This window comes from Acanthochromis polyacanthus, chromosome 19 (genome assembly GCF_021347895.1).
Source record: "Acanthochromis polyacanthus isolate Apoly-LR-REF ecotype Palm Island chromosome 19, KAUST_Apoly_ChrSc, whole genome shotgun sequence".
NCBI lineage: Eukaryota > Metazoa > Chordata > Actinopteri > Pomacentridae > Acanthochromis > Acanthochromis polyacanthus.
The window spans coordinates 28,040,143-28,052,679 of record NC_067131.1 but is presented as its reverse complement, the minus strand read 5'-3'; the positions used below and the strand labels follow the sequence as shown (position 1 = coordinate 28,052,679).

The following is a 12,537-nucleotide window of genomic DNA, read 5'->3' as shown; positions in this document are numbered from 1 at the left end:
TGACCTGTTACCTGGAACAAAACCTTCTCTGGAGCAGGTGAGGACTTCAGCATCAGTTTCTCCTAGAAATTGTTGCAATGACAAAAGTCACTCGTAAACAAGATCCAGAGATTCTTCAACTCCTTTGCTTGGGGAAGCAACTCCCCCCAACCCAGAGGGAGCTTAATAAAATATCTATCTATCTATCTAACCACAAAACAGGCAATAAATTTTAACAACAAAAAGAATATTCTACATTTCACAAGTTAATAAATAACATTTTATTTTAAAAATCATGCAAATCCATTCATTGCTCATAGACTCAGTCCCTCTTTACACATTTCTTCCTCAGAAGCAGCGATAGCTTACTCAAAAGTCTACATGATGGACTACTGTGTGGAAAACTAAACATGCCCCTTTCATGATAAATATGGAAAATATTCATTTCGTATGACCAATATACCACTTAATAATGACATTATTCACTCTGAAATAGTTTTAAAAAAGAGGCCTGACATCAGCATGGTACAAAGGGGACACTGCAATATTCATCATACTCACACCGGCTGGTAGCAGCTGTAACATCCACCGTCTTATCATACAGTCATCGGTACTAAATGGAAATCATGCATGCATGGTCACTCACTTAAAGGTGCATCAGTAAGCATGGCTCTTTAGCGGCCCCTAGTGGCAGCTGGAACACAACAGCAACAACAAAATAGAAAGATCCTCCATCCCTCCCCCACGACTTTTTTTCTTTAAAAAGCTAATTCTATGCTAAACTGGATTTACAGGCCGCCACACATTTTCAGCAAACATGAGGCTGCGACCCTCTATGGCTAACTGCATCATACTGTAAGTTATTTAAACACTGTGGGTCTTCAAACAGCAGCGTACGGTTGGAAGAATTTGATGCCATTTCATCGCTGCTGAACTCTGAGACAAAGTGAAGCAAGCTTTTATTTGTCCTGCGTTTTGTTTTGCAATTTACAGCGGCCGGTCGTCTCCCATACACGTCCTGAAGAGCTATTGCTTGAGCTTATGACCAAATGATACTTAAACAAACCTTTTACTCATAGTATTTTAAAACAAAGATGGGTTTTTCTTCTTTTTTTTCTCTCAAAAATGGATGCAGTTGTGGCAAAATGACTTGAAAAGTTACAATGAAGCCCACACCACTTAAATACAATATCACATAGATCTTAGTTCGTCTTAAATGATCCTATTAAACAATTTACAGGTGGCATAGATTTAGTGTCTTTGTTATAATTGTTCACTAATCCCCAATATTAAACATGCAATGGCATTTTTCTGATTTTTTTTTTTTTTTGGAGAATGTCTACACAAAAAGAGTAATAACTATTCGCTGTTTTGCATGAATTCATCACAAAATAAAGACCTCGGACGAGCGCTTCTTGGTGAGGAGAATGATTTGTTGAGTGTATGCCAGCTCTAAGCTTCCATTCAATCAACACACTCTTCTAGAACTGAGAAAGAAAAGTAAAATATTTAAAAGATGCTGTATGTTTCAAACAACTTATTTAGTTTCTGGCCTTAACATTCGTTTCGCCTTTCTGCATTCCGGCTAAAACTCCTGCATTTCCAAACTGTTTATTCCATGAAATGTGTTCCATGGAAGTTTATTTACTGCATTGCACTGAGATGTGGAACAATCATAAAGCAATACTGAAGAAAAGTGACCGTACAATCCAGCACACTGTAATGCATCATCACTTCCTGCCTCTTTAAGTTGAGAACGTAAACTGAATCTGACCTAACAGGAGTCCATCTTGAAGGATGGTATGGCAGCACTGGGATACTGTTAAACGTTACTAAAACCATGAATGCAGCACGGCACATGGCTTTATGTGATTTGTAATGTCTGTCAGGTTATTAGGTGCACCAGCTAAAGCAGTGCCATCACACAATCCTGCAATAAATCCCACCATATGGGCTCTTTTTCACCACTAACAATATTGTTTTTCCTCCACTTCATTTATGTCATTCAGTGTGGAATAAATCTTACTTCAGTTATAGGGCGAGACAATTTAAAAGTAGCACAAACTGCAGCCTCCAAAACGATTAAACACAGCTAGTGATCGCTTCATGAAGGATGGATTTATTGCAGGGCTGCAGTTTTAAATCAAAATGACGTTTCTCCAGAGATGGAGGTATAATGCTAACTAGCGTGCTTCTTCTATCTTTTAGACGTGTGCAGGTCGGTGGTGTATATTAGCTATAAAGCAAACGTGACTGAAATTTGAAGTCATTTCAACTGTGGATATGTCTGCTCCCAAACTGCCAGTCACGTCGCTTTTCAAAAACAACTCTTCTTGTACGTTCCTACAGTGCTCTCAAGGCATATCCCCTCTCTGAAATAACCCAACCCCAGCGTCTGATGTTCACACCGATGTCCTCCTACAGCTCCTGAAGATCCACCTCGGCTTTGTAAGGCACTGTCTCCTCCCACCTCCCTTCCTCGCTGTGCATTTCCACTTCAGGAAACGTATCGGATTGCTCCCTTCAGGCTCATCATTTCTCTTAACATGCACACACTTAGCTTGTCTGCAGCTGTCAGGTTCTAAAACAAATCACTTTTTGCTGCTTTGGTATTGCTTTTCAGAACACAACAGAATTTCATGAACAGGTTACAGAGCCCTAATTAAATGAATTTAAAAAACACAGTCTAAAGCTCTAACAGTTGCACCGAGAGATGTTTTGACCAGTAGTTGGACTGAACAGAGGAAGCTTATCTGAAAGCAGCGTGACTGTCCTCAGGACAACGTGAGCAGCAGACATCTGTTAGGCCATGCTGCTGCTGCTGCTGCTGCTGCTGGAGCAAAACGTGAAATTAAAGAACAAAAAAATAAATTGGTGATTAAAGATCATTTACCAAAAAACGCGAATAATAGATTCAACCATTTTGCAAGCACAATTTGGGGGACATATATTTATTTCTGTAGATCGTATGCAGATGGAGGATTATGACCTGTCCATGCTTTGGCTGAGTCTCCAGGTTGCTCAGTCCCACTGGAACAAAATGGACTTGAGATTCATGTTGCTAGCAATGTGATACTTAGTTAAGGAGCCCTTCACACACAGTGTTGGCATGTGCAGGGTGTGGACACAACGGCAACATCTACACTGTGCTTCCATTCAGTCCAGTACAACTGCTCTAGCTGTGAAGAATGTCAGGTTTCTGTTGAGTCACAGAGGCGTTCGTTTTGAGTTTCCCACTTTTAATGTACCACAAACTCAAAATCAGATCAGCACCTCTTTGCCCATCTTCGTGGATTAGCTGCGACATGTAAGCCTCTGAACAGTCTGGATTCTTGCAGCGCCGCTGTTCTGGATCAGGAAGAGATCATCCAGATGTTCGTTTCATGTCCACCCCCTGCACCTACATGCAAGCGTGCATTGTACACATGAAAAGTCGTAAACATCACCATACTAATGTCTGCTCTCTGTCTATCCGTCATTGTCCTGAAAAACTTAGAAGAATTCTCTTCTTCTCTCATCTTTGGGTCTCCTTTTTCCCGTGCCCCATCATTCCGTCGTATTTTTTGCTTGTTACTGTATGTTACTGTGTTGTTACCGTGTAAATGTAGAATAAAATGGAGCAGAGAAGTCATCGTCCGAGCCAAGAACCTTGGCGTTCCACCAGTCACACATTGTACAGCATTATTATTAGATATTTTCTATGTACAGGGTCTGAGAAGCATTCCAAAGTGTGGTGGAGGTTGGGGCGGAGCTGGCGAGCTGGCTGACTGGATGAGGACGGCTCAGGGCGGGGCCTGTAGAGAAGGCTGGACATCTGGGCTCTTCCTGGAGTGGGAAGTGGATCAGACAGCAGAACCTGTTGTTTGGTCGAACAGGGGGCTGTGAAAGCTTCGAGGGTCAAGCACAGGGAAGATGGCTGCAGAGGGCCTTGAAGAGTCTGTTGCTTAGAGAATGGGTCAGTTGAGTTGATCCTCGTACTGTTTCCGGAAACAGTCCCCTGCAGGGAAAAACTCCCAGCAACGCTCCTGGTACATCTTCCAGACGTAAGACTCCTTAAAGACAGATGGGTGGGGTAGGAAGGGTTTACTTTACGAGTGCCTTGTTTAGTGCCTACTAAACCCACTTAGAGCAACTTAAGCTTCAGATACTGACCCATTAAAGGCTTCAGATCAATCATGTTGTGTGACGGCATCTTAAGTGTTTCTGCCTGGTCCCACAGTCTAACGTAAAGGCATTTGACTGAATCATACTCATGAATTATAAATCAGACAAGTCTTATTGTCTTCAAGGTTCACAGGGTGGTGCAGATTCAGTTAAATATTTCTGCTTCTGATGTTCAGGGATCAGATAAACACTACAGGAAATCACTGCTGCCTGGATTTGACTGCATGTGTAGAAATCATTGGCTACTTTTCCTTTTTACTCCTAAGAGAAAGAGACTAATTACTCCATCAAGGAATGTGCCAGAGTTATGTGACGATCGGCGTTGGCTTGTCTGTCTGTCTGTCTGTAAGCAACATTACTCAAAAACAAACTAATGGATTTGGATGAAATTTTCAGGGAAGCTCAGAAATTACACAAGGAATAAGTGATTAGATTTTGGCAGTGATGCAGCTTAGAGTCTGGATCTGTGGATCTAGTAAAGATTTTTGTATCATTGCGACATAGCTAGGGCTGGACCTGAATATCCGAATATTGGTCGATACCCCCCACCCCCAGCGCCACAGAGTAGCTGCTTTACTGTCATAACACATTGGTATATGTCAGTCTTGTGGATTCTGGGCTCAGCGTTCCTTTTGATTGGCCTATCGACTGGCTGTCTCATGCAGACCTACCAGCTCTGTCATCACACTTCACTTTGCCCGTGTTTGTAAACAGAAGACAAAATGCTGAAGATGGAGATATCCATGCTAATGCTAAGACTGTCGGATTTCGACGATGAACACCTTGAGGAGCAAGATCAAAGTGCCAAGCGAGACATGGAGCAGTATTCGGTGAACTCTATTAGAGTCCAGTGTGGCCCATCGGGACGGTGGAAACAAAACTGTGACCGCTATCCAAAACAGGCAGTAGCAGCCAAATACTGCCTGTGCATTCCACCCACTTCCACCCCACCGGAGTGTATTTTCTTAAAGCCTGGCTATGTTGTGAACAAAACCAGAAGTTCACTCTTGAACGAAAATGTGGATAGGCTCATCTTTCTGGCACAGAACATGAAGAGAATGTACGTAGGCCTACTGCTATTCGGATCAGCCCTAGAGATAGCGGCACGGCATCACTGTAACCATGACAACAAGTGAACACTACGTCAGCTGCCTGCTGATGATCACATGATTGTGATCCTACTACAAATCCACCGCTGTGGACTTATTAGGACTTATCTGTTGGAAATTAAAACAATTCAATTAAATTGTGGGGGTGTTTCTGAGTCCCATCAGTTCCTGCCCCTCGCTACATATTTACTTCACGCAATTCAGTATCCGTAAATAACGTACACATGAATAACACACGCATGTGCTCAGTGCAAGGTCATTTTGTTTGTGTGTGCATCTATGTTAAAAGGACACATTCTATATTGCTGTGATTTTTTCAAGATTTCATCTGTCGGAAATTATACGACTAAGCAGCCTTAGCAGAATACTGAGCGCTCTGAGTGCTTTTCTTGTGAACTTTTACTACTATAAAGAGATATTTTATTTCATGAAATTAAGAGACATACCATGAATTTACTGAAAGAATCAGATAGTGATAGGATCATTTCACCGACTGCTTATAAAAGTTTGATGAAAAACCTCAGAGGCCAGTTTCCAATGTTGAAGTGAACGCAGTAAAATGTGAGACAAGGTCCAGCCCCTCGATTCCATCATTAAACCACAAAGGCACTCGGACAGCACATCCTCTGCCAAGACCAATACTCTACTAGATGAATGAGTGAAAGTGGTCCAGATCCACACCAACATTTATTGGGTTCTTCCTGTGCCCACCTCTGCACCAAGTTAAATTAAACTCAGCAGTTTTTAAGTAACTTTTTTTGACAGAAAGACAAACAAACAGCACTTTATTAGGTATAGATTTAAGATGCTATCAGAAGATGTGGTGAGAACTTTGAAGCACACTGAGGCTCTAACAATGTAAGCATCAGAAACACTGAAAGCCTTTTTAGCTGAACTCTACTAAACACATTAAAGTATCACAGTGATGTGTGTGAACATACTGAGGACAAAGGGAAAGGAGCTGGTTACCTGGCCTGTGTGCTCTGTTTCATCTTTGTTGATGAGATACATCACAAAGAATCTGAAACACAAACAAAGGTATTAAAAAAACACATCCACTGACATCATTATCACACATTACAGCCACATGCACACTCAGTGCTTTCCAGGACCTTGACTGAATAGACTGTACTGTGTTCTTGATGTGCGAGTAGGTTTTTCAACTTTGTCTTATAGCGATGACAAAAGACCAACTTCTGCTTTTACTTGGAATGGACAAGAAATTTATCTATCTGTACGTTCTACATGAAAGGTAACCACAAAACAGGCAATAATAATAATAAATCCCTCCATTCATCCATGTGTTTTCAGTTTTCTGAGGTGCTAAGATGTGCCTCTATAGTGGAGAAAAAAAACACAAAACAACAACACAAGGACACTTTGAAATGGGTTTCTGGCCCGTGCACTGGCATGTTCATGGCTGTGACTAAAGCTCAGCTCTCATTTTGCCCCTTTATGCCCAAACCACATGGGTGACAATGCCTTCAAGCCACGAGTGAAAACAACTTTGTCCTGGTTTAGTAGCTGTGGTTTTCCAGTCCCAAGAACTGGCCTATGACTGCAACCATGAGTTGTGGTGCTATTGATCAGTTTCCAAAATCCTGGAATAAGGGAGCCGATTCAACCTTAAACAGCAACACTAGCGTTTAAATATTTGTATGTCGCAAAGAATAACAACAGTCCAACATTGTTTTGGTTCATGCAAACATCATATGGAACATAAAACTGAAGAATCTACTTCCTGCTCTAAAGGTGCTACTTGGCACCAGAATAAAAACACAAACTCCAGATGTACTCACAGGTAGTTGGCTAAGTTGTGCTCCTGTAGCGTGTGCGTTTCAAAGCCATGTGGCACTGTGTCAAAGTAGTCGTTGCCTATTCCACAGATAAAGCATTTGGTCTGCAAGAAAAACGTGCGAGTGTTAAGTGATGGTGACGACAACATTTAGACTTCATCTCTGACCACTGTTAGGTATTAAACTGCAGCTTCCATGTGGATGAATGAACCATCAAGTGAATGCCCATCATATGATAGCATTGTGGGGCTGTATAACGCTGTGATGAACACCTGTAGTGTATTCCCAGAATGTATTGTTTTAATTTGTGTGTGTGTTTTTCACCTCCATGTCTTCTTTCACTTGTTCCTGCTGGTCCCTCAGCTCTCCAAAAGCATCAATGATCAACCCTAGAATTTCACAGAGCACATGGTGTGGACGTTAAGCAGATTCATCGGCAATGTTGCTAGCATTCAAGTCCTCACAGTTTGTCTTACTGAACTCACTTATTTACCACTGTACCATCTGAAGATCAAATATATGTTTTATCTGCCAGTGGGCTATACGATAGAATGATGCTAACTAATGGGGTGGGGTCATTGTATTTCCACATTATTACTCAGCCAAGGAACGCAGTGGAGTTACGTGACGATCAGCGTTGGTTTGTCTGTCTGTTAGCGACATTACTCAAAAACAGACTTTGAGGGGCAAGATCGAAGATCAAGATCGGACCAGCCCCAATTCGTCTAAAATCATACGACTGAGCAGCCTTGGTGGAGTACTGCACTCTCTGAAAGATTTATGTCATGTGAAACAAAACTCTAATCCCATTTGGATCTGGACAAAATGTGTGTTTTCACAGCTGTAAAGCTCCTTCTTTCCCCACAACTGGCGCTTTCTAAAAGGTAATCTGAATTTTCTTGCCACATAGACATTAATAAACTTGACTAACTTCAGGTGATAAATGTATCAGTGCAGAATAGTAACCGTCTACACACTTATTAAATGTGCAGAAAAATAATATTCTAATTGTTTATTGCATAGAATAGAACAGCTTTATCGTCGTCATACATGGGGGTATGACGAAGACAAATAGCTGCTACTGGACGATGCACTGATAACAAGCAGTAACAAATACAATAACATTAAATAATAAAATCAAATGCACATATAAAACAAGAGGATATTAAAAATGACAACATATGCAAAAGAGGCAAGATATATACAGCATGGGAGGTAAATGAAATGTAATAACAGCCAATAAAATAGAATAAACATGGTCAGGAAACTGCACGTAAGCAGCGCCAGAACCATTAAAAGTGACACCGTGCATTCAGGTTTACAGCTGTTTGGAGTTTGATGGGAAAAAGCTGTTCATCAGTCTGTTTGTCCTGCATTTTGAGGATCTGAGTCTCTTCCCTGATGGCAGCAGGTTGTCTGCTCAGATCGTTTCTGCTCTGAGTGACAGTCATCTCTAATTCTTGTTTATTGTTATTGATAATTCAGCATATATTTCCTCATAATATGAAACTACCAACACTTGTGTATGTGCCTGTGCGTACCCTGGATGATGGCCAGGAGGATTACAATGACAAAGAAGAAGAAGGTGATGTCAAAGATGATGCGGTAGATCTCATACTCGTCCCCTGCTGGGTCCTCGATCTGGTCGCCTATTCCTCCTCCAGCTCGCACGCCTACATACATGTGGAACATGTAGCACTGGGAAAGAGAGAGACAGAAACACAGAACAGAGGGAGAGAGAAGGTGAAAAAGAGGGAAAATCTGCACACAGAAGCTTCTCTACAATAATGCAATGAACTTTGTAAACTGTATTTTTGCAGTAAATGAAAATATTTAAAAATCATCCAACAAAAATGTCTTTATTTCCCTTAAAAAATCATGTATTTAGAATCAAGTTAAATGTACAGAAGTAGTTGTACAGATTACAGATTGGTAGGATTGAGGCAAATTTATGGTTTGTGATATTCGGTTAAATTAACAAAACTAAATGCAGGAGAGAAATGCAAACAAAACATACATTAATCCTTGTGTCGTCCCACGGGTCAAAATTGACCCGGTGTAAAGTTTGAAAATGTGGAAAAAATGCATATTTTCATAGTGATACTTGTGATGTCCACATTTTCAATATTTCTGGGAAATCTTTGAACTTTTTTTGGTGGAAAAAGAAATATTAAAAATGTTTCTTTAAAAACATTCACAAAAAATCAACCAAAATCCAGCGAATTTTGCTGGATTTTGGTTGATTTTTTTTGTGAATGTTCTTAAAGACAATATTGGAAGTTTTACTGATCTATATGTAATCACTTTAGATATTTTTTGGAAAAGTTTTACTTTTGAAAATATTTACAAGAATTTTCTTGCCAAATTTGGGGGATTTTTTTTTTAAATAAAACTTTTAAGGGAAACTTAAGGATTTATTGGAATTTTCTTTCCACCGGTTTTGCAAATTTTCAGAAATTTGGGAAATTGTTTGCTGAATTTTTTGATTTTTTTTCAGACGAGGAAACAATATTTTTTGGTGCCTGTAAATGAGGACAACAGGAGGGTTAATGAGCAAATGTCAGTGACTAGAATGTCCTGTGCATTTTCATAAACAAATTATGAAAATCTGTTAGTTTCTTAGACAAATCAGATTCAAAGAACAACTGCGGTAAAACTAAAGATAATCGGAAAGAAAAAACAGACAGAAATCAGCTGAGCCAAAGGGAAAGAAGGGTGGAAGAGGGTAAAACCTCAGTACACAGAGAAAGATGAAGGCTAAGACCAAGTGAACAGGAAGGAGAGATCAGCTCAGATTATCTCTCTCAACGGTGAGTGTTATTCTAAAGGATTTATTCATTAAAAGGAGGAGAGAAGTGGCCGTCCAGCAGCCCCTGTCACCTTGTTCTACTGTAGACCAGGCAGAGATGCCACCCCGGCCCCTTAATAGGAAACAGAAAAGCGCTATGGAATGTTATGGGTGGCTGGCTGTACAGGGATTAGAGTGCGTGTCCTGAAATTTCCGGGTGACAGAAGGCCTCTTTCCACCCTCAGAAAACACACACCATAGAGCCCTTATATAGTATTACTCTCAGGCAGCTTTGGAGCAGGAAGCAGCCTTATCATAACTAAACTTCCTTCTATCTAGACCTGTGTCCTCCCTCTGTTACAGACCAGCTGCCTCTACATACATGACTGTAGGTAGATGATTATATTCCATACATTAAAGACACAGATAAATGTTAAGAGTCAAGCTTAAAATACATGATAAAACTGCAATCACTGTTCCCTGGCAGCATCATGAGGTGAGAATGGTCAGTTATCTTTGGTCTAACTCCAGTTTCTCATTTCTATGTCACAAAGCTGTCTGACTCCTAAGCAGGCTCAATCACAGTCGATTAGTTCGAGCACACGTCACATGGTTACAGAAACCTTCAAGCACTGAGTCTTTGGTTCCATTCCTGACAGATACTTTAATTCATGTCATCTAACAAGCTACATGGCTAACCTATGCTGGTATCATCCTACATTTCCATTTCTACAACCCCTGGCAAAAATGATGTAAACACCAGTCTTGAAGGATGTTCATTCAGTTGTTTAATCTTGTAGAAAAAAAGCAGATCACATACATGTCAATCTACTTGGTGTAACAGCTCTCCAAGACGTGAGACTCCTTTTTTTACCTGCAGACTAATGAGCAGAATTAATCTGATGCAGGTGTTAGTTTTGGAAATGGAAATTTACAGGGCGATTTCATAATTTTTTCCTTCTGCTTGATCTAAAAAAGCTATTTTTATTGGCTACCACATTTTTTTCTTGGTTTCTTTTAGTGTTTCTTAAATCAGAAAGATTTGCAATTTTAAACTAGAAGTTGTACCAAACTTGAACCGTCCGGCGAGGACACGGCAACCACATTTACAAAGATGACCCCTGTGACCTTGAAAATTAGGTGAAGGTCACCAAATTCGAACTTGACCAGTATCTTATTATGGTACACCTGTGTGCCAAACATGGTGAGGCTACAGCAATATTTCATGGAGTTATCGCATGGAAACCAAAGTGTTACAGACAAACAAGCAACCAATCAACCAAGACCATGCAGCTCAAAACAATACCTCCCGGAAAACGATGTTTTGCCGGGCGGTAATGACTTTAGCTGTCTGTGATCTGCTTTTTTTCTACAAATATAAACAACTGAATGAACATCCTCCAAGACTGGTGATTCCAGAATTTTTGCCAGAGGCTGTATGCTGCAAATCTTATTATCGAGAACCACCAGTGTTGTCTTGGCTTCGTGGAGCCAGATGTGGTCACCCAAAGAGAACCCTAAACTGAGCGTGCATCACGATAAAGGCCCCAGGTTAATAAGATAAAATTAATCTTTGTTAATGTCACGCACACTGTTGCTATTCCTGAAAAGTTAACAGAGGGCCTGGAAAAGAAATGTACAAAAACAGACGGTGGAATCTTAGAGTAGCTTAGCTGGACTTCAGACGGAGCCTGAGGGTGAACGCTGTCAAGACTAAGCGCTCTGACCCATGACTCTCTGTCCATAAATGGAGCTGGACCCTCATTAGACACAGGCTGCACTGGATACTTCCTAGTTGCAATGAGACTGGCTTTACGAGCATTATCAGCCGGAACAGCAGTGAGTTAAAAGGCCAAATAGTTGCAAAGTCAAACATGATCTTACTGTGTTTTCCATTGGTGAGATAATTCTACAGTGGAAACCTGTAGCTGTTGTCAGGTTTGCTTGAATTAGCGCCTTTAGCAACAGACTGTACACCCCAAGTGTAAGAAGGAACGTTTCTGCAGGTCATTTATCCCAGCATCAGTCAGACTGTACAATGCCGTATTATAAACTGATCTACCTCTGTCACTGCTGCACATTTCTCCCTCACTTATGTGCAATAACTGCTATTTTTCAACCTCATGTAAATAGTCTTCTTTTTAAAAAAAACAATCTTCTGCGTACATAATGTTCTCTGCGTTTTTGCACTGTGTGTTTCTATTTATTCCGTACTGTCGCTAAACTCTTTTTCTCTCATTTGGAGCTACTGTAACAGTGAACTTTCGCCACTGTGGGATAAATAAAGTTTATCTTATTTACCAGGAATAGGAGATGTTCAGGTACCTTTAAACTTGCTTGGTAGGTGTGTTTCTTCAGATTGTATTCATTTAATTTACACATGCTGAGATCCTATCACAGTGTAAACCTAACCATGCCAGCAATTACCTATACATTAAGGTCATAGGGGGCTGGAGTCTATCCCAGCTGACGTATGGTGAAGGCAAGGGACACCCTGGACAGATCACCAGTCTGTCACAGGGCTACATATACAAACAATCACACTTACATTCACACCAACAGACAATTTAGAGCCATCAGTTAAACTCAGCATGTTTTTGGACTGTGGGAGGAAGTCGGAGAACCTGAAGAAAACCCACACATGCAGAGGGAGAACATGCAAACTCCACACAAAAAGATCCCAAGCTGGGACGCTAACTGG

At 40.8% G+C, this 12,537-nt stretch overlaps 1 protein-coding gene across 1 annotated transcript in view; it reads right to left on the bottom strand.

Moving 5' to 3' along the window:
* Positions 1–236: 236 nt before the first annotated feature.
* The window catches only part of ryr2a (ryanodine receptor 2a (cardiac)), a 183,409-nt gene continuing 171,108 nt past the window's right edge, over positions 237–12,537 (bottom strand). Inside the window, exons 111-115 of the mRNA XM_022208750.2 lie at positions 8,590–8,746; positions 7,373–7,437; positions 7,052–7,152; positions 6,222–6,273; positions 237–4,031 (exon numbers count right to left, since the gene is read on the bottom strand). Coding sequence (XP_022064442.1) covers positions 3,936–4,031; positions 6,222–6,273; positions 7,052–7,152; positions 7,373–7,437; positions 8,590–8,746 — 471 coding nt within the window. The 3' untranslated portion in view covers positions 237–3,935. The remainder of the gene's footprint in view (positions 4,032–6,221; positions 6,274–7,051; positions 7,153–7,372; positions 7,438–8,589; positions 8,747–12,537) is intronic.